Source organism: Mytilus trossulus, chromosome 3 (assembly GCF_036588685.1).
Source record: "Mytilus trossulus isolate FHL-02 chromosome 3, PNRI_Mtr1.1.1.hap1, whole genome shotgun sequence".
NCBI classification, from domain to species: Eukaryota; Metazoa; Mollusca; class Bivalvia; order Mytilida; family Mytilidae; genus Mytilus; species Mytilus trossulus.
In genome coordinates, this window is record NC_086375.1 from 67,371,535 (window position 1) to 67,395,133 (window position 23,599).

Below are 23,599 nucleotides of genomic sequence, written 5' to 3' on the forward strand. Positions count from 1 at the left end.
TAGAGATAATAATTAAAATGTTAATATTGTCTCTTGTGTAATAAAAATGAAGAAGTCATTAAAATTTTAGAAAGATGTTATCAAAAACAGTTAATGTATAATTTATAAGATATATTATGTTATTTTTCTTCTTTTAAACCAAAGTGATTCCGAATATGTTTTTAAGTGTACACCATTTATGATAAAATACCAATTGTTTAAAGACTTCTAACTTCTGAGGGAACTTGCAGGCAGTTTTCACTATTCTATGATAAACTTGTCTATCCACCTCCTAAAGTTCATCCAAAAAATAAATTTTATTTGAAATTATTTTAAGGCATTGCCTCTTTTTAATTTTTTGAGCTTATGATTGCTTAGTTGAAAGAATGTAGAAACCAGGAATTATTGAATCTTGAATAATTTTGAAATCTTGAAAATTGATCAAAAATGTATGATGAAGATTAACCCAATTAAGAATGCATGGCTAGGGGGTAAGTTACAATATGAAGCTCATACTGATATATTATAGTGTAAGTACTTACAAAAATTTTACATCTAAGATTAATCGTAAGAATACTGAAATATTCATAGCTTGAGACATATCTTACCATAGTCGAAAATTGTTTTTGTGAAACTGACTCATAAACCTTAGCAATGAGTGCATAGCTCACCCTCCTTTAAGTTGAGTTAGTTTTCATCAAACATGCCTTCACACATGTTTCTCTGTTCTCGTTTTTATATAGATGAGACTGTTGGTTTTCCTGTTTGAATGGTTTTACACAAGTAATTTTTTTGGGCCCTTTCTAGCTTGCTGTTCGGTGTGAGCCAAGGCTCCATGTGGAAGGCTGTACCTTGACCCATAAAGGTTTACTTTTATAAATTGTTACTTGGATGGAGAGTTTCTCATTGGCACTCATACCACATCTTCCTATATCTACTTATCAATTTTCCAGAGTTTTGAATTATTCCAGTTTCAATTAATTCTTTTTCTGCAACAGAATTTTCATGCAGCTGTGAAAAGTAAATTTTGTATCAACAGAAAATGTTTATTTGATAATAGAAAATTAGGATGATGACTTGTGTTTCAATTAAAATACTTTCAGGACTTATTTGATTTGTGTGAAAAATAGGCCCACTCAACTCCTACTTGATATCATGTTTTGACAAGATTATTATAGTATATACATTATTAACTTTTAAGTTATAAGCAAGTGCTGTGTTTTAGTAAAGAAATAATCTTACCATACAAATCAAGTATTTCTTTTTTGTCCCTTATTTGATTCTGTATGAAAAATTAAGAATTATCAGTTAAAGAAAGTATAATAATAAATGTTACCTTTTATTTTTAATTTGACTGATACATGTACAAGATTCAGGTTTTAAATAGTTGGATTGAAAGACTATAAAAAAGAAGATGTGGTATGATTGCCAATGAGACAACTATCCACAAAAGATCAAAATGACACAAACATTAACAACTATAGGTAACCGTACGGCCTTCAACAATGAGCAAAGCCCATACCGCATAGTCAGCTATAAAGGGCCCCAATAAGACAATGTAAAACATTGAATTCAAACGAGAAAACTGTGTTGGTTATAAAACGACAGGCTTTTCTTTCTTTGTTATTGTATTACATTAATCTTGACATCAATCGCTTTAAGAATTGAATTTGCCTCATAGTTTGATTTTTTTTATAGCAACTTTCAATACCCATATAAAACACTCCAACTCTAAGCTGAATATCCTGTATTATAAAGGGTAGATATACAAAAATGTTATTACTAGAAGACATTGTCACATTGTTGATTTACATAGATTTTTTTCTTTCATAATGTCGCTGATTCTGTTCATTTCTCAGTTTTACATAAAGAACAAAATTGATTGAAATTCTACGGGGAAATTGTGAGACATTTATGAGAACTTAGAAGAAAAGACATGATCTATATTATCTATAAGCCGATGATAGATTAGAATTTATACCTTTGCAGATGAATGGAGTATGTTTGTTTTAATAACATTTTCCCAGAGGATTGTGTATGATGTTTTGTTTTTTCAATGATATTTCAGCCTTCAGTTCTTGGTGTTTTTATTTATCATGGCAAGACTATTATCTCTATTCTTTTCAACATAGAAGCTTAACCATATTGACAGTGGTTTTAATTTGTTGCATTTATGTATTGGCAAACATTTCATCAGGTCTCCTGTTCATCTGCTATAATAATAGACCCGATTTCTTTTGTAAAAATCCTCTATCATTTGGTCTTCTGGTGGAGAGTTGTCTCATTGGCAATTATACCACAACTTCTTCTATATTTGAGTCATTGTTCTAAGCATGTACATAATTGATTAAGTCTTATAATGTCTTGCCTTTATGTCAAAAATGTTTATCTCAAATTATATGAATTCCTATGGGTACTAGCTGCTCATCTACTTTTTGAGATATTTCTTATGCCCCACCTACGATAGTAGAGGGGCATTATGTTTTCTGGTCTGTGAGTCCGTTCGTTGGTTGTACCGTCCATCCATTCGTCAGTCTTTCCCGCTTCTGGTTTGGTTCAAGTAGTTTTTGATGAAGTTGAAGTGCAATCAACTTGAAACTTAGTACACTTGTTGCTTATGATATAATCTTTCTAATTTTAAAGCCAAATTAGACTTTTGACTAAAATTGAACTGAACATAGAAAATGAAAGAGGAAGTTTCAGGTTAAAGTTTTTGGTCAAGGTAGTTTTTGATGAAGTCCAATCAACTTGAAACTTAGTACACATGTTCCCTATGGTAAATCCATAATACCAAATTAGATTTTATATCTAATTTCACAGTCCATTGAACATGGAAAAAAGTGTGAGTTGGGCATCCTTGTATTTTGAACACATTCTTGTTTAAAATATTTTTTTATAATTTTCATCAAGACAGAGGATCCTCGAAATGGCACACAATAAGAGTTACACATCAAAATGATAGACAAGGAAAAATAACTGATTGAAACAAAGAGAAATATAGATTCTTACATTGATACCAGTGGATTATCGGATTTATCCAATCGAGATAGTTAAATTATCAATTTTAAAGTCCGAGCCGCCTCAGCGAGGACTTTAAAATTTATAATTTAACTATCGAGATTGGATAAATCCGAAAATCCACGAGTAACTATGTAAGAATCTGTTTCTCTAATGATTAAAAAGATATTTTCTTTTTTTGTTAACTGAAAATCCCCTTCGAGTGCCTTTCACATTGCACGAAGTTGTCAATTTCATTAACACCTGTTATCAAATTTTGATTCATCCAGTTAGCTAAAAAGGTCATGACCCTTAAAATCATCCAATGATCTTTTGAGATCACCAGCAACCACACGTTGATTAATTTTTTTTATACAATGGGTTCGGAAAGGGATAAATTTCCATAGAATTAGAGGAACATAAATATCTGAATGGCATACTTATATCAGATGAGAAATTCAGGCCCTCAGTAGCCTCTAGTCTCTTGCAAAAAAACTGTACATACAATAAACATGGTCAATAAAATGCCAATATATATAAAAACTGTTTTATTTTCTATTTAGAATACATAAAAAAAATGAATTCAGTTGCTATGTGATATCTGTTACTTTTTTTTTCTGTAATATTCTGATAAAAAATATTTACTGTATGCTCTCAATACATAACTTAATAAATGTTTAAATCATAGTTTTCAATAGGAATTTCAATTTCTCAAAATCTAACTGGAAAGACAGCATCATTTGTTTGTTGTATAATTTGATTTAATACATTTCATTATCAAGTGAAATTCAATCTACTGGTGTGTGCCATACTTGCAGATATGACAAATTCTGTGTGTCTATGGGAACAGTTCAAGATACTTAATTTTATGAAATTTGATACAAATTCCTTTCCTGGAAATGAGTATTCATATTCTTTTTTAATAATTTAAAAAAAGTTCTACTCCATTTTCATGGTCCCACACCGAAGTTGTTGGTGCCATATAGTTTTACCCTTGTCCGTCATTCCGTCATTCTGCAACAAACCATTATACAGAGTTTATTTATAAATGCCTTCAGATATTGCGCTGATTTTTGGTATGTGAGTTAACCATAATGAGTTACAGATCAAGTTAAAGTTTTGTCCGCTCCGCTAATGTTGCCAAAATTACAGGCTTTGGACTTTAATAAATTGTTGAAAATCACAGTTATACAGACTTTTTTCTATGCTGCCTTCAGATTTTGAGCTGATTTTTGATATGTGAGACTTCCATCATGTGTTATTGAAATTGCAGATTTTTTTAACTTTTTGGGGCGGGGCCATTTGTGTCGCTTTGACACATCTAGTTATAAACTTGTAACTTAGAAAACATTATTATCATCGAAAAAATTAGTAGAAAACCTGGGATATACAATGTAGAGTATTCATTCATGACATAAAATCAATATATACACAACAAAATGCACACAAAAGCAAAGGAACAGGGTTATTATTGCTTTTCTTCATCTAAAAGTTGCAATAAGGCATTCAACACTGAGCAAAAAGATCTTTAGCACTTGTAAACTTTCTAAGACCTCTTTACAGCCTGAGAGACAAACTCTGTTAAAATATGTTCATATTTAAAGAAAATAGTAGGGGAAATACTAGAAATATCAAACAAGTCCCCGAAATCATAAAGTACACCCCTTATGAATATAAGAAGGTATGGTATGATTGCCAATGAGACAGCTCTCCACCAGAGACCAAATGACATAGAAGATAGAAGCTGAAGGTCATTGCACCGTTTCAACAATGAGCGAAGCTCAATCTATATAGTAAGCTAGGCCCTAAAATACATATTTAAAAAAAATCAAAAGAGAAAACTAACAGCCTGATTTATGTACAAAACAATAAACGATAAACTAATATTATATACAGTAACAAACGACAACCAATGAATTGATGGCCCCTCACCTGGGGCAGGCATATATAGCATGTTGTGTGGTTTCCATTTTAATCCAAATTCATTAAAAAAGAGAAGTGTCAATATCTTCTGAAATGCTTTTTTTTTTTATGTATATATATTTCACATTTTTCTATATGACTTTGAAGAAAAACTTGAATCCAGATAACAAAGACAGATGTATTCATTTCAAATAGCACTGTGTCACATTTGATGACCTGCTTGTGGGAATAAGGAGGACTCAAATATATTAAAAGTGATAATCATTTTACATTAACATGAATGACATCAACATGACGTCAAAAGGGTGAAATTCGTAGACCCAAATTGGATGTATTATCAGTTTATTATATTTGTATCATTTCCATTTTCACATAGCTAATGATACCAGTGATAATTAGAGCTTAAATAGGACATTGTTCTGGGTTATCATGAAAACCTGTATAGGTCAAATTACCTGCCTCGTGTTCAAAATCTGTTTAAAGGGTATATATTTTAGTTTAGAAATAAAGATTTTATTTTAATCTTAAAGTTTTTGTTTATAGAACTGTGAAATTTGAAGTACTACACCTTTTGAATATAGTTTTTTTTCTACCAAAAGTTGTTAGTTTTCTCCAGGGACTACAGCTTCTGCCACAAAACAAAACCCCCAAAAACTGAACACAATGAAATAGCTCAATAGTGTTGAAAGTGGAATTAAACACCAATCAGTCAATAAAATAGCTGTTAGCTTTTAATAATATACTGGAGAAACTTCACCACTATCCACATTTTTTGAGAATAAATAATGTTTTTTATTGCCTTTGAAGAGAGATAACATACCTACTAGCCACATATTTTAAGTGGGAAACAAGCCAAAACATTTTTCAAGAGTTTCAGAGATAAAATAAGTACATATGTATACATTGTATTTTGATTTAAGGTAAAAGTTTTTTACAGGTAGTTCTAAGTTCCATCTTCAATGATGATTGCATCCTAATTCGGGTACCCATTATAGGTCCATAGTATATACGTTGTGGTTAGACATTCTCTGATGTCTAAATAAGATTTATATCAATTGTTAACAAGAAACACTATTTTTTTTTATAATATCCAAATTTTGTAAAGAGCAAGCTATATAGTGACATTGTCTGTTACACTTTTATCTCTGTGCAACTTAAGTTCAATTGATGAACTCTGAAATTTTCCTATAAAGATTCTTGAAACGAATATCAACTTTTTAACTAAAAAGGCTTACATTGTCTAAAATGAGATTCAGTATCAGCTATATATATCAGCTGAAGCCGCCTCCGAGTGTGGATTTATTTTGCTGTAGTGAAGACCCATTGTTGGCCTCCAGCTGCCTTTTGGTCCAGTGGGTGTCTCTTTGACACATTCCTCATTTCCATTCTAAATTTGATAATCTGTAAAACAACCTTCTCCTCGGAAATTATGCCCCTTTAAAACTTAAATTAACGAATAAAACTCCTATAATATTACTTTTAGGATTTTTCTGACATTTTTATCTAAGGTTTAATATCAGTATAAATGTGCTTGTATTGTAAGCTAAAAATGGACCCTGGATGACAAAATGTACAAATAATGTGTCCTAAACCTTACTCTATCACACACATGTGTTAAACTTTTCAATGTTGACATACGGAATTGAATCATACTGCACTGTTGTTTGAACCAATAACAAAAACCCGCAACAGCTCAATTTATAAAGTTATTTGTAATAGACTACATTTTAACTGTGGATGAACTGTGCAAATTATACCAAATTATAATGAACTGAATAATTTGTCAGGATATAAATTCAATTTTACGTAAATTATGGCTGTTATCTTTAAGTTGCACAGCAACGTGTCTGATGCAATTATCAGGTTGATCCTGTTAGAAAATTTTAAGTCAACAAGTCATACAGAAATCCTGTAACCTTGTTGTTGATTGAAAAATAATTTAGCAAATAAATAACTGAATGCAGTGTAATGGTTTTATCTTTTTCTCCATGTGAACTATTGCCATCACTTAGAGTCTGTCTTTGACTTTTGTCATCATACCGGTAAATTTTTTTTCTCAAAAATCTTCTTGTGAAGCCTTATCTGATATGACTAATGCATCTTATTGTTGTGTCATGTGTACTTTTGTTTGTCTTTATTCATTTTTAGCCATGGTGTTGTCAGTTTATTTTTGATTTATAAGTTTGACTGTCCCTCTGGTATCTTATCTTTCGTCCCTCTTTTGACCAATTTTGACTATTAAAAACTATTATCTAGTATAGAGATTTTTTATTTTTTTCTGATGTCAGTCTTTCAACATGTCTTCCACAATGAAAAATAGAAGGTAGGGCAAAAAAGTCTAGCATAATGAAATCAAAAATACATTGTGAAAGTCTGATAGGGTAAAAAAGATCAAATGTTCAAAGTTGTTCACATTCCTAGCTATTCTACAAAAATTATGGAACGACTCCTTATTTGATTAATCTCCCTTAAAATGATTTTTATTAATTACCGATCTGTATTTTTATACATATACTATCTTGAAAATCATATGTAAGCAGCAGAAATTGTTAAATCCAAAACACAATTGGCAATGCAAATTCTACAAAATTGCCAATATGAATGAAACCATTTTAATATTGAATTCCTCTGTAAGATGTAATATTTTGAATGATTTTAGAAATTTTGTCTTTTTAATATATACCTCGACTTATTATACCTATGTTTTGAAGATGGTGTCATATAGTTCACACTACAGTACTCATTTCCATCTGTCTTCCTAATTATGCTTTGGGTTTCATTAAAAAGGGTAAATATACTTTGCCTTTACTTTATACAGGGGCAAATGAATCCTTATTGAGCTTTGCTCTCTTTACTTGTTTATTTAGTATTGGCAGCGACCTGTTATAGATGGCACATTTGAACTCCTCAATGTTCTTGCAAAGACCTATGGTTCCCCAAAATAATGGTATCATTTAATAGTATTCTATTGAAATTTATTCAAAAGGAACCAATTTACACAATTGTGAAATAAACAAAAATTATACTTTGCCATTACTTTGTACAGGGGCAAATGAATCCTTATTGAGCTTTTCTCTCTTTACTTGTTTATTTAGTATTGGCAGCGACCTGTTATAGATGGCACATTTGAACTCCTCAATGTTCTTCCCAAGACCTATGGTACCACAAAATAATAGTATCATTTAATAGCATTCTATATTGAAATTTATTCAGATGGCACCATAGGTCCTGAGGAGAAGAGCTTAATTTACCCAGTTGTGAAATAAACAAAAAATATTTTATCACTTGCAAGCCAGAAAATTGGTTATCAGTTACATGTGAATGTTTCTTGGGAATTTGTAATTTATAAACAAAAAAAGTTAAAGTTGATTTGAACCAATCAAAGATATTAACGCACAATTAAACTGTCAATTTCTCTGTTACATACCAGTCCTCTAGCAGATTATAATTTCTTTTTAGGATAGTATAAAAATTTGAATTTAGTAGAAATATTAAATTGTTATAATAATGATCTATGGGAATTACATGTTATTATTAATTTCTTTCCTCATTAAATCTCTTGTACATCAGATGAAATTTAATGTTTCTGCATTTTACCGGAAACAATTCTTAATCATTGTGTGCTAAAAAAATTGATAGCTGACTTTAACAAAACAAAAATGATGAACCACATAATGGAAAAAATAGAGCTTATAATTGGTGTCCTGATCTTGCATAAATCTTTTGACTAAGCACATGGCCATTTTAGCCGCTTCAGCAGGACATAATCTGCTAGAAGATAAAATAATTGTTTAATATAGATCCTTTTGTCAACTATATGTAGTTTATAGTAATGTTAAGCTTACTATGAGCTTAAGGGAACAAAATGAAGAATAAATTTACTGGTAAGTGAATAAGAAAGTTGTAATTTACGTAGAGAAATCGTCTCAGACATCATAATTATATTAAGACATTGATACAGTCCAACTTCAAAAGGTCTTTCAAAGAACTGTTTGAACAAGTAGACAATTTTTCTTTTCACTAAAAAAAGATAAATAATTCACAGTATCCTAACATAGATTGGCATTTAAGGTAGCACAATACAAAGATTTTTTTACTTCCAATCACTAACCTTTGAAATGCTGTAACTTTCTTATGAATGCATAGAAAATAATAACAGAGGTATATATAGAAAGATAAAAGATTAATCTTTTAAATGAATGCAATATTTTTATTATGCAATCATTATGTAATTAATTATTACGTAATTAGTGGCAAAATCTAGGTAAGTTCACTTGAATGAATTTAGCTCTATCATCTCTTTTTCTATACAGAAAATTTTAACGATAATCAACACATCATGGGCTTCAAAAGGGTGTCTCAGATTGTCTCTATGGTATTCCATTCTCTCATAAATCTCTAATTAGTGTAAACATCCTAACCACATAAAAGAAGATAATGTTTAATTAGGTGTAAAATTTGTTCTATACATTCTATCTGAAATCTGAGACACCCTTTTGTAGATAATGGCCATAGGAACAACATGCTATAAAATCAACCCTCTAGGGATACCTATGCAGAAGCTAATTTCATTTGAAAGTGGAAATTTGGTGAAAAATATTTTAGACACAGTTCACATTATAATTGGTTACATAATTGTTTTCATAATACTAACATTGCATTAATTTGAAAGAATAATCTGTTAGCTATCCAAAACTACCTCTTTTATAAATTTTCAAGCATTATTAAGAAAGTTACAGCATTTTAAAACTTGGGAGTTGGAGTTATAAAATCTTTGTATTGTGCTACCTTAATCAAATAGTTTCTATAGTTACAAGTTGACAAAAAGTCATGGTATGTGTCACAGGTGTTTAGATATTGTTCACACTTTGGAAGTGAAACAGTGTCTCACTCTTTTTGACATTTTGATCAGGTAGGGTTTTTTGTCACTTAATTATCTTGATACTAAATTATTAATTAGTAGTATTACAGCAGTCTAGTTAAACAGTAAAGGTAATATCAATTGTTATGGTTATCTCTGTTTTGAATGTATGATAAAGGACAATTATAGCTTTTTAATTAAATTTTTGAGTTGAAAAAAAAAGAAGAAAAGATGTTAGCAATGCTTAAGTATAGCAGTTAGTATACTTTTATTTTGTAAATGCTATGAAGTTGACGGAAATCTGATTCTTTAATTGTGTTTATCTCATCTATTTCACTGTAATTTTTCTGTGAAAGGTTTCCTTTTATGTTTTTTATTTTAAATTCTTTTAGATGTGTTTTAATTGTTAATCTACAGATTAAGATTAATCATTTAAAAAGGGAGGGTTGAGATATGTAAAACCTAGTTTAACCATGCCATATATTTTTATTCAAGAACCTCCTCAGCAGTTTTTCTATTCCTTTCTTAATGTTTTTAATTATTTAGAGAATTGTGGGTTAAATGCAGATCTTTTAATTGTTTCTGTTGAATTTATTTACAATTTTTGTAGTCTCAGTACAATAAAGAGTTTGGTAAAGTGTTTATGGGTAGATTTTTTTTTGGTTACTTATGCCTGTCAGTTGATCTTTCAATGATGATTTCCCCACATCTCCTTTTTTAGCTCACCTGGCCCGAAGGGCCAAGTGAGCTTTTCCCATCACTTTGCGTCCGGCGTCCGTCGTCGTCCGTCGTCTGTCATCCGTCGTCCGTCGTCCGTCGTCGTTGTTAACTTTTACAAAAATCTTCTCCTCTGAAACTACTGGGCCAAATTGAACCAAACTTGGCCACAATCATCATTGGGGTATCTAGTTTAAAAAATGTGTGGCGTGACCCGGTCAACCAACCAAGATGGCCGCCACGGCTAAAAATAGAACATAGGGGTAAAATGCAGTTTTTGGCTTATAACTCAAAAACCAAAGCATTAAGAGGAAATCTGACATGGGGTAAAATTGTTGATCAGGTCAAGATCTATCTGCCCTGAAATTTTCAGATAAATCAGTCAACCCGTTGTTGGGTTGCTGCCCCTGAATTGGTAATTTTGTGGAAAATTTGCTGTTTTTGGTTATTATCTTGAATATTATTATAGATAGAGATAAACTGTTAACAGCAATAATGTTCAGCAAAGTAGGATTTACAAATAAGTCAACATGACCGAAATGGTCAGTTGACCCCTTTAGGAGTTATTGCCCTTTATAGTCAATTTTTAACCATTTTTCGTAAATCTTAGTTATCTTTTACAAAAATCTTCTCCTCTGAAACTACTAAGCCAAATTGAACCAAACTTGGCCACAATCATCATTGGGGTATCTAGTTTAAAAAATGTGTGGCGTGACCCGGTCAACCAACAAAGATGGCCGCCACGGCTAAAATTAGAACATAGGGGTAAAATGCAGTTTTTGGCTTATAACTCAAAAACCAAAGCATTTAGAGGAAATCTGACAAGGGGTAAAAATGTTTATCAGTTCAAGATCTATCTGCCCTGAAATTTTCAGATGAATCAATCAACCCGTTGTTGGGTTGCTGCCCCTGAATTGATAATTTTGTGGAAATTTTGCTGTTTTTGGTTATTATCTTGAATATTATTATAGATAGAGATAAACTGTAAACAGCAATAATGTTAAGCAAAGTAGGATTTACAAATAAGTCAACATGACCGACATGGTCAGTTGACCCCTTTAGGAGTTATTGCCCTTTATAGTCAATTTTTAACCATTTTTCGTAAATCTTAGTTATCTTTTACAAAAATCTTCTCCTCTGAAACTACTAGGCCAAATTAATCCAAACTTGACAACAATCATCTTTGGGGTATCTTGTTTTAAAAATGTGTCCGGTGACCCGACCATCAAATGAAGATGGCCGCCACAGCTAAAATAGAACATAGGGGTAAAAGGCAGTTTTTGGCTTATACATCAAAAACCAAAGCATTTAGAGCAAATCTGACAGGTGGTAAAACTGTTTATCAGATCAAGATCTATCTGCCCTTTAATTTTCAGATAAATCTGACAACCCATTGTTGGGTTGCTGCCCCTGAATTGGTAATTTTAGGGAAATTTTGCTGTTTTTGGTTATTATCTTGAATATTATTATAGATACAGATAAACTGTAAACAGCAATTATGTTCAGCAAAGTAAGATTTACAAATAAGTCAACATGACCGAAATGGTCAATTGACCCCCTAAGGAGTTATTGTCCTTTAAAGTCAATTTTTAACAATTTTCATAAAATTTGTAAATTTTTATTAACATTTTCCACTGAAACTACTGGGCCAAGTTCATTATAGATAGAGATAAATGTAAGCAGCAAGACTGTTTAGTAAAGTAAGATTTACAAACACATCACCATCACCAAAACACAATTTTGTCATGAATCCATCTGCTTCCTTTGTTTGATATTCACATAGACCAAGGTGAGCGACACAGGCTCTTTGGAGCCTCTAGTTTATCCTTTCTATTTGTTGGACAATTAACATGCAGTTCTCTATAAATACACTTCACTATTTCTGACTAAGTTCTCTATTGTCATGAAAAGATATCTTAAGGCTTTCTTCCCACACCTCATAAATTTCTTACATTCTAAATTTGAAAGGTTTAATGATGTCTGCATGATTTTCATATTACCAGTATATATTTTGCCATTTTTGCCTTTATAATGTTTTGGTTTATAGCAATTACTTGTTTATACAAATTAGTGAAGATCTTTTAATTATTCGCTGTAGTTGCAAATTGATTATATTTACATAATTTAAATCAAAGTCAATTGAGCTTGATTTTATTGAGAAGTGAAACTGACTAAAACCATCCTATAAATCATTCAGGAATGACAATCTGAAGTCTGTAGGATAAAAATGGTTGTCGCAAATCTCTAAAATTTTGAAGGCTTGCTTAAAATATCTAAATATTTTTATGCCCCACCTAGTGGCATTATGTTTTTCGGTCGGTGCATCTGTTCGTTCGTCCCTCTATTTGTCTGTCTGTCCCTCTTCAAGTTACAGTTTTTGATGAAGTTGAAGTCCAATAAATTTGAAACTTAGTACACATGTTCCCTATGATCTGATCTTCCTAATTGAAATGTCAAATCCAAGTTTTTACCCCAATTTATATTTCCACTGAACAAAGAAAATGATAGTGTAAATGGGGCATCTGTGTACTATGAACACATCCTTGTTTAATTTCATTTAATGAGTTATTTTGGAACTGATATGCTATCACTACTATAGAATACCCTTGTTTTGTCCCCCCACTAAAACCAATTATTGGAATGAGACCAGTTTATATCAACCTTAATTAAAATAACACCTTTTTGTTAAAACTTTGCTAAATGGTAAACAAAAGAAGAATTTTTATATGCATCAATATTATACTCTTGTTTACATCGCTGTATTATGATTGATTATGGGGTAGGATTTAAGAAAAAATAATAATCACTATCTATTGATTACAAAAATATGAAAGAACCAGGCACAATAAACTGTTTATCCGCCTTTATGATGTGCCATATATAAATCTATGTTAGTTTAGTATGTCTATAATGATGATGTGGATACTTTTTATATGTGATCGTTAAGTAGTCCACTCTTTTGATCTTAAAGGTTTAATGGCATTACTTGATGATTCTATTGATTTTAAGAGAAAGGTAGGTTTCACATTGTCAAATTTCATTAATTGTTGTTTTTTCTAAAGATAATTTAACCTGCTTTTAGCAGTGAGTATGACATTTTAAAACAATTTGAAATGAATTTAAAGTTTCTGCATTTTTTTTTCTTTACTCCCTAAAATTAGAATTTTACTGAAGATAAGTTGCAGATACTTTATATTACAAAATTCTGTCTGTCATAGTCTTTGACCTCATGTTTTTGGTTAAGCAACTGCTTGAGAAAAAAAAAGTTTTTTTGTAATATGATAATAAAATTGAGAATGAAAATGGGGAATGTGTCAAAGAGACAACAACCCGACCAAATAAAAAAAACAACAGCAGAAGGTCACCAACAGGTCTTCAATGTAGCGAGAAATTCCCGCACCCGGAGGCGTCCTTCAGCTGGCCCCTAAACAAATATATACTAGTTCAGTGATAATGAACGCCATACTAATTTCCAAATTGTACACAAGAAACTAAAATTAAATTAATACAAGACTAACAAAGGCCAGAGGCTACTGACTTGGGACAGGCGCAAAAATGTGGCGGGGTTAAACATGTTTGTGAGATCTCAACCCTCCGCCTGTACCTCTAACCAATGTAGAAAAGTAAATGCATAACAATAATACGCACATTAAAATTCAGTTCAAGAGAATAAACTCACTTATTAGTAATAGGATATCTATATTTTATGTATGGATCCTTTAAAGGCTGAAATTTCTATCAGACTGGATTCACCTGACCTTGACCTCATTTTATTGATCCATTATCAAGGTTAAGTTTTGAAGTCAAGTCTGTATCCCAGATACTACAAGTAATAGGTCAACCATATTTAGTGTGATGAAAAATTGTATGGTGTACCGGTACATGTCTAATGGGCAAGTTTTATACATACCGGTACCTTTTATAACTAATTATATGGTATGGGTCTTGCTCTATGTTGAAATCTGTACAGTGGCCTATAGTTGCTAACATCATTTGGACTTTGATAGTTTTCTCATACAACATTTCTTTATTTATGTAAAGAAGTAAAAAAAAATATACATGCCATTAAAAGAACTATTTGATCACATAAAGTTAATTGTGAAATTTTGTAAAGGGAGCAATTCAAACTTTTTTTCTCTTATAAAGTAAACATAGCTATAGCCTAATGGATTTTAAGAGACCATAAAAATGGCTTAACACTTTTAGGAGCAGGAACAGAACCAAAGAACAATAGTATAATAATATTTTTCTCAACTTTATTTTGTACTTCAGAATTTTTTTTTATCAACATTATTTTGCGTTTCAGAAATTATCTTTACAGAAAGTGTTGTTTTATTTACTTTAGGATACCTGGAGGGTTGAATAAGCCATCAGTAAATACTGTTTAAGTGTAAGATTGGAAATCAATGGTGTGTAAGTGGAATCATTTTAAAGTATTCAATAAGATATTGAACATTTTAAGTTTATCAGCAAAAAGTTTGCTAGCTCCTGTCTTCTAAATGCACGATTTAAAAGTATTCATTGATTTAAAGGTGTGGCATGTCTAGCATGTTCTTATTCAAATGAACAAAGACCTGAACATCATTATACTTTAAGAACATTTAAAACATCTAATGTCTACCTCTTTTACTAATGTCTTTCAAGGTCACAATTTTTTTGAACAAGGTAGTTTTTATTTGTCCATCACAAAATTTTGACAGGATGTATTATGGTATACAAATGTCCGGTGTCTGTCTGTCCGTCTCTCTGTTGTCTGTCCATCTGTTCGTCCCACTTCAAGTTAAAGTTTTTGGTCAAGGTAGTTTTTGATGAAGCTGAGGTCCAATCAACTTTAAACTTAGTACACATGTTCCTTACGATATGATCGTTCCAATTTTTCAGCCAAATTAGACTTTTGACCCCAATTTCACGGTCCACTGAACATACAATGAAAGTGCCAGTTTCAGGTTAAAGTTTTTGGTCAAGGTAGTTTTTGATGAAGCTATAGTCCAATCAACTTGAAACTAAGTAAAAATGTTCCTTACCAAATTAGACTTTTGACCCCAATTTAACGGTCCATTGAACATAGAAAATGAAAGTGAGAGTTTCTAGTTAAAGTTTTTGGTCCAGGTAGTTTTTGATGCAGCTCAAGTCAAATCAACTTGAATCTTAGTACACATGTTCCCTATGGTATGAACTTTCTTATTTTAATGCCAAATTATATTTTTGTACATTTTCACGGTCCATTGAACAGGGAAAATGTTAATGCAAGTGGGGCATCCGTGTACTTTTGGACACATTCTTGTAATAGATACATCTTTACTGGAATTATAGTTCTAAATAAATCATCAAAGTAATATTGCTTTAGACTTGATTGACAGTAGCTTACTTTAGTACATAAACCAATGGAAAATACAGCCTCAATCTTCATGCAGCCTCTAGTTTATAATTTAATCCCTATTGCTATTGACTTGCACGATTGACCACTTAAGCCACTGTAGTCATTCTTGACCATACCATTCAATCTGACAGACTTTGCTATTAAGAGAATTTTAGATATATAATGGTAACCTAGCATGACAAATTGAAAATGAACACAATTAATTTAGAATGTCTAGAATAGCCATACAATTTCAATACAAAGCTCAGTAGCTTTTCATTTGTAGAGTTTTAATGAAACTAACAGTTAAACTTAACAAATTGATTTCTCAAAATAAAAGTGAAAATTTTTATTGTTAAATATTATGCTTGGATTTAAGTGTATAGATCAATTATTTCATACTAAATTTCTGGAACAGAGATAGACAATTGCCATACTATTGAATTAAAAATTGAGAGGGACATTTGATTAAATAATTATCTGTGGTAAGTTGATCTGTTATTGAAACCTTTCATGGAATTTTCTCCAGAAAATGTGAACCCATATATTGCTTTAATTTAATACAAGATGAGTTAAATATGTCAATGTTGGCATCTAGAAATTTCCTTGGTTAGGTCATAATGTACATTTTCTTAGCTTATAATGTTTGAATTAATATAAAATGTGACCAGTATGTTAGATGTTATACTTATGAAGCTTATTATTAAAGATGTATGAAAATTATTAATTTCTGTACAAGATGTTATATACACACTTGTGCATTTTAAATTTAATACATTTATTATAGTGTCTGCATGTACTAGCTGAAATCCTTGTGTTAAGCTTTCAGTTTAGAAACTATAAAAGAAGCTTCTGTGTTTTATAATTTATAGAATATTGAGAGTTAATTTAAGTGAAATTTAGCCCTGGCATCCTTAAACAAATTGCAGCAGAATCAAATTTGGATTCATTTGGAAGCTATTCGTGTCCTTTTTCAAATATCAAAAGTCCAAAGAAATTAGAGTTGCCAAAGACACATTTTATGCTATTTTATTGAAAAATTGCCAAAGACTGTATAATGAAATTATAAATAAAATCTTCAAATGATTTGATTTCAAAAAGTTATAACCTCTTAAATCATGCAATATCAGCGAATTAAACCAAATTAAGCCATTTTTGGGATAAAAATTTGTGATTTTGTCATAAGTTTAATTAATACGTACTGTGGATTCATTCATTTCGTGGGTACCAATTTTCAAGGATTAAGGTAAACTTACATGTTTAAAGATATATAATTTCATGTTTTTTCCAAAGTTTTCATTCAAGCCTATTGAAAATGTGTTAATCGTTGTTTCATGGTTCGTCTGTACTCAGGAAGTTGAGGAAAATTGGTATACAGTGAATAATAATAAAACCACAGTAATCCAAGAAATAAAAAAAAAAAAATCTGTGATAGTCGCAATGGTGATGCAGCCTATGATTATAGAAATTTAAAGACTTTCTTTGTCATGCTGCTGTAGTTGTTATTTTAAGGGATATAAAAATGTTTCAGTCAATAATACAAAAATAAAAAATAGGGACATGTGGTATGATTGCCATTGAGTCAACTATCTTATCAAAGACAAAGATAAGCTATAAATTTTAATAGCAGTTGAGACTGTATTTAAAAAATTTGGTTGACATAAGTCGTAACAGAAATTCATCAAGTTAAACATTTAAAGCTGATACATATTTGATATTCTGATAGAAATAAACAGAAAAAAGCCCAGTTATTTCAGAGAATTCTTCATTTTGGATTTGTAATAGTCCCACCTTGAAAAGAAATGGTCTCTCAAAACATGTTCAACTGTGCCAAGAACAGTCCTTGTCTGTTGTGATTTTTATCTGCTTTGGTTCTTTGTCATAATGTTTCATAAGAGCATCAGGTTCATTCTTGTACTTTTGCTGGATTAGATGGGATCAACATCCAAAATGACATATTAAAATCATACAGACTCTTTTCAAAGCTAAACTAATGTAAAGAGACAACGATGACATTAACATAATTGTTTCACAAGGTTTAATTGTAGTATTCCAGAAAGCTGTTTATCTACAAGTGAAAACCAAAAATGAAAGTAAAAGACAATGACCAGCTTTGAAATTGGAGGGCAATTACATGTAATGAGTTCACTAATTTAATGACTGATAATGGTCATATGAAGATATAATTACTAAATATGTGATAATATATGTACATTTAATGATTTTAGATGATTGTCCAGCTTTTTTGTATATAATTAAGTCTTGGTATAATAAAAAAAAAAGAGATTTTTATTGTTCAAAAGATTTGGTATGAGTTATTTTAGGAAGTTAAATAGTACAGTATGAAACTATGGAGATATGTTCTGTATTAAATGGATTAATTAGTCTTAATAACATTAACAGGAATAGCCAATATATAATGTATTATGTTCCTCCAATGTGGATCAGTATTCAATTAAATTGATTTATACTGAAAACATAATGGATCACACTGTGGACCTTTCTGAGATGAAAAAGCAATATTAACATGACTCTATCAAAACATATTGACCAATTTATATTGACAAATGAAGATGTAATCCGATTGGCCAGATTATACAAAGGACAGTAGTGACCATTACTTGTTGGTCATTTGAGATTACATGGACTAATCAAGCTTTCTATTGATTTACTTCCTTATTGTGAATTGTCCAGTAGATTGATATAGTCGGACATCAAATAGCCTTATATAAGTCAAATAGGATTACTGAGATAGAGGGTTTGAAAGTTTTCATGATTTAATTATGTTTTACAATTGAGGCTGTTGCAATGTTGGATTTGATCTATCTTGGTCATTGTGAGATGATGGCAACCTGTCAATTAAGTTTTTAACAAGACTTACAAAGATTTTAGTACATTTTTGAACTTCCCAAGTTTTAACCTTTAAAAACATGTTGAAAGAAAACCATGCTGTTTAACATTTGAACAAAAATTCAAAGGGTAAAAAAATACAGTACAGTAAATCAGATTTAAATGTATACTGCTGAAACTCTTGATTCTGTTTTATGTTTGTATGTTGCTGAAACTCTTGATTCAGTTTATGCTTGTATGTCTTATAATGTACAAAAATGTATGTTGATGTATGTTGCTGAAACTCTTGTTTCTGTTTTATTTAAGTGGTGATTACAGACAGCTTTACTCTTCTTAATCTAGCTTTACTTCTCTTTGGTAACATAAATCAACAGAAGTAAGAAAGTTGCCTTTGTATTCTGTGGGGACAGTTAATAGATCATTTATTACACTCTCTTCCTCACAAAGTAGACTCCAAGTCCCTCACCAATTTCTTGATCTTAAGATTCTCACACTGTCTTTGAAATTGTTTCGTTTAATAACTATATTTATTTCCTCAAAGTGCAAAAACATGTTTGCATCCAAAAAAACTTCTGACTTGTCACGGAAGTATTGGATTGGTGTTAATTTTAGGTTACCAATTACAATTATGTTGTCAGTTTGTCTGAATATTTCATTTGAAAGTGAAACAATCCATTGAAAATTGCCAATCTTGGGCTATTGTGAAAATCATTGTCTAACAGTTTGTGTCTCGCAAGCACCAGTAAGCAAATAACAATTTATCATAGTTTTATAAAAATTAAATCAACATTTTAACTGGTTTCCTTGTTACTTAATAGAATGGGTCTTTTATACCTACAATTGATATTGCATCTTGATGATCAAATATATTTAGTCTGGGTTTACAATAAAATTTAGAATGTCAAGAGTTGAAATTAGATATTTTATAAACTGTTTTTTATTTTGTAGAACTTAGAAGTAATGCAGAATGGTATCAGAATGGATTGCATGCCTTGATAAAAGGTAGATCTTTAAATGTTATAATGTCGTTTCAGCAACTATGATTAAATGTTTTCCACTGATGGAAATAAAGATTGTTTGAAATTGTGTGTAAAATAGATTTACATTGCTAGATATGGCAATCTGATTGAAAAACATATCCTGTATCTAACTTTGCTTACAATGATCAGACAAGACTTTGTTTTACTTTTAAAGACCTTTGGGGATCCTATGATTTTGTTGGAATGATACGCATCTTGAAATATTTGGAGGCATACATTTTTTATTGGCTTATGTAATAATGACTAAAAGAGAGTAAATTCATTGTTAGATCATTGTTAATACTGTACACACTGTATTTAAATAAAATTGCAGATAGTTATGGAAGTTTGCACTATATGAATTTGTTTTGTGTATTTACCTGATATAAGATATACCTGAATAGCAATGACATATTTGATTTTTTTTTTTTTAAAAGCTGAAGTTTCATATATTTGCACAGGTAATTGCATGCTCCTATTTTTGTCTCCAAATGATCTGAAGAAAACAAATTAATTGATTTGGTTTCATGTTTTATAAATGTGGTATACAGGTAGTTTTATATCCCAAAGGAGCTGTTCACAAGTCAAAAGAGATGCTGACATTTAACTGAATTTTTATTGAATAAAAAAAAAGAAGCTTGAGTAAAATGTGTGTGATTTGAATCCCTTAACTGTATAAAAAGTAGCAGTATGAATAAGAGATCGAGGTCAGCTATAACAAATATTGACAATTTTACTTCATAAATATTCTTGTGTAGAAATTCCAATAGGGAACGCATTTAACATCAATGGAGTAATTAAATGTTTTTAAGACATTCAGGCCACTGGTCTTCTTCAGTTTTATTATTATCGTTCTAATCTTGGTAGACAAGTCACTTTCTATATAAATTCATAGATATTGGTAAGAAATACAAGATCAAAAATTTTGACAAGAATTATTATACATATTATTTATTTACAGACCATTAGATAGAACTGGTGAAGATGTAGACATTATTTTCTCCAAGCTGAAAAGTATTCCAGCATTTGAAAAATTCCAGTCATCCCTGCTTCAAGAAATATGTTGCTATGGTTACTACGAGGACCTTGACAAAGGAGTTACATGTGGGTTATTACTTATAAGCACCTGTTTATGTGCTACACTTAGCGGCATAAGGTTTATTTTGTCTATGTGTCAGTTTGTCAGTCTAACCCGTTTCCGGGATAAGTTTTTGGTGAAGGTAGTTTTTGATGAAGTCCAATCAACTTGAAACTTTGTATACATGTTCTTTATGATATGATCATTCTATTTTAATGTCAAGTTATAGTTTTGTTCCCGATTGCACAATCCACTGAACATAGAAAATGATAGTGCCACTTCAATTTGTTGTACATCTTGGATTTAGAAAAAAATTATAAATAAGATTAAGTTAAGCCTCTCAATTAGCAAATTGGTAATCTATATGTTCCAATTTGAAACATTTTATTTAAACGGTATATAAACAATCTTGAACATCAATTTTAAAATTGATTAATCCATCTGTTTGGTTTGCAACAATATTACCTTAAAAATTTTGAATTTAAATAATTTTAGATCACCATCAATAACTTTCTGCATTTATTATGTCAGACCTTTATTTACTCACACTAGAAAATTCCCTCAGATCTTTCATTTTTAATAGTTTATTGCTTGATACAATTTAAATGACAGCTCCTTTTGTCTCCATTCTCCATGCCTTCTCTTAAGCCACTGATCTGAAAGAACCAAACTTGCTTGAATCTTTCTAAAGCTATTAACATGACTATTAATTCTTGAATGTAATGAAGATTGAGAGATCAAAATGTTTTGTTCCCTTTAAAAGATGTGAAATACATACATGAAAGTTACCTTATGAAAAAAGCTATTAATTTTATTTACTATGGATTCATTAATATTCGTTGGATACCAATTTTCGTGGATTTCATAGGTACAAGAGAACCACGAATTTAAATATTCAACGAATTACAAATATTATGAAGGAATGTATGCAGACTTTGTCAAAACCATGAAATAATATATCCACGAATATACAGGTTTTCCTCAAACCAAGTAAATTGATACCCACAAAAAAATAAATGAATCCACAGTATGGACTAAATTGAAGCTGAAGTCTTTAGAACAATTGAGAAATGAGACCACATGGAATGTTTTGGAGATAAGAGTTCATAAACTCATGGCTCAAAGTCATGCCCTTTATTCATTAGCATTTTTTCTTTGTCCGTTCATGTATAAGGTATATGGACCAGCTGAAGTTCAGTAGATATAAGATAGTGATACAAGTATTGTATTTCTTCCATTTATGTTTTGGTCTTCAGCCTTTCAATATATATCATTTATGCAAATTTTTTGTCTGAATGAAAAAAAAAAAGCTCACAATAATGTTCCACAATAAGAAAACATGTCTGGTTTAAAGATTTAATTGGAAGTTTAAATGAGAAGACGGTTTAAAATTAATCTTTTGTTTCCATTTAATCCAATATTATTATCTATTTATCTTAGATTTCTGAGTTTACTGTTGTCACTTTGTAATGATAATAACAAATGAATGCATCAAGTTCAAATTTTATTGCTGTCTGAAGTTGATGAATCAGTAAATCATAATAAAATACAATGACATCTAAAACATCCTTTAGGAAATCAATGGAAATCAAATATATCTGGTGGCGTAATTTCAGCCAAGCTATATATACCCACTGGAAAATATAAGATAAAAAAGATATTAAATTGTGAGCCTGACGTCACATGTACAACATCAAAATTTGAATACATCAATTGTAGTCCAAATATATGTTTTGTGTTATTCTATTGGGAACAATTATAGCAAGTCCAGATATAGTGTTATGTTTTTTGTTGGTGTGAAAAGGTTTCTTAGATGGCAATTTTAACAATTACCTTAGATAAAGAGCATTTTTTCACTGGGAATAATAACACTTTTTTCTGAAAGTATTGAATATTGTATTTGATTACCTGTAATTGATATGTGTTCCTTATAAAAATAAGAACATGGGGAATGATTTCCAACAAAAATTATCTATAAAAAGACCCTGACAAAATTGCTAGTGTTGATAATAAATCTGATTTTACAAGAACATAAATGAATGTTTGAAAATAATGAGATAGTTCTATTTAATTTCAGTGTTTAGACAAGGAGATATAGGAACAAACTGGTACATGGTGTTGTCTGGAAGTGTTGAAGTTCTCTTTTCCTCTTCTGGTCATCCAAGGGTAGGTAATCTGTTACATCTCGTTTGCCATGGGAGATAACTCCCTAACCACAACATATTGATCAACAATATTCAGAAGAAGGAACACATGTATAACATGCAATATGTATAAAACATGATAAGTACTGTTTTGATTTAATTTTCATTCTTGCTATACAAAAGTTGATACATTAAATCTGAAGGTTTAATAAAGCATTTATTTAAGTTCATAAGAATTTGCAGAAATTAAATCATCATTCAGATGTGACGCAAGCAATATCTTAGTTTCCATCTAATTCAAAATGAAATCAGAATTAAAACTAATACATTTTTATGGCAGCCCCATTTATGGGCATTATGTTTTCTGGTCTGTGCGTCCTTCTGTTGTTCGTCTGTTCAGTTGGTTCGTTTGTTTCTGTCCCGCTTCTGGTTAAAGTTTTAGGTCTAGGCATTTTTTATGAAGTTGAAGTCCAACCAACTTGAAACTTCATACAAATGTTCCCTATGATATAATCTTTCTGATTTTAATTCCAAATTAGAAAATTCCCCCCATTTTTACAGTCAACTGAACATTGAAAATGATATTGGGATTTGGCATCTGTGTACTAGGGACACATTCTTGTTACATGATGTGTTTGTTTTTGAAATAAGGAAAAGTGAAAAAAAGTTGCA

General features: G+C 30.6%; 1 protein-coding gene across 7 annotated transcripts in view; it reads left to right on the forward strand.

Annotated features, from left to right (window-relative positions):
- LOC134712196 (rap guanine nucleotide exchange factor 4-like) overlaps nt 1-23,599 on the forward strand; it is a 102,925-nt gene that overhangs the window by 16,632 nt on the left and 62,694 nt on the right. For 3 of the 7 annotated variants that reach the window (XM_063573505.1, XM_063573504.1, XM_063573506.1), the window contains 3 exons: nt 19,635-19,688; nt 20,667-20,809; nt 22,861-22,949. In XM_063573505.1, the coding sequence (XP_063429575.1) occupies nt 19,654-19,688; nt 20,667-20,809; nt 22,861-22,949 (267 nt within the window). In that variant the 5' untranslated portion in view covers nt 19,635-19,653. The other 4 variants (XM_063573507.1, XM_063573508.1, XM_063573509.1 and 1 more) reach the window with 4 other exon arrangements.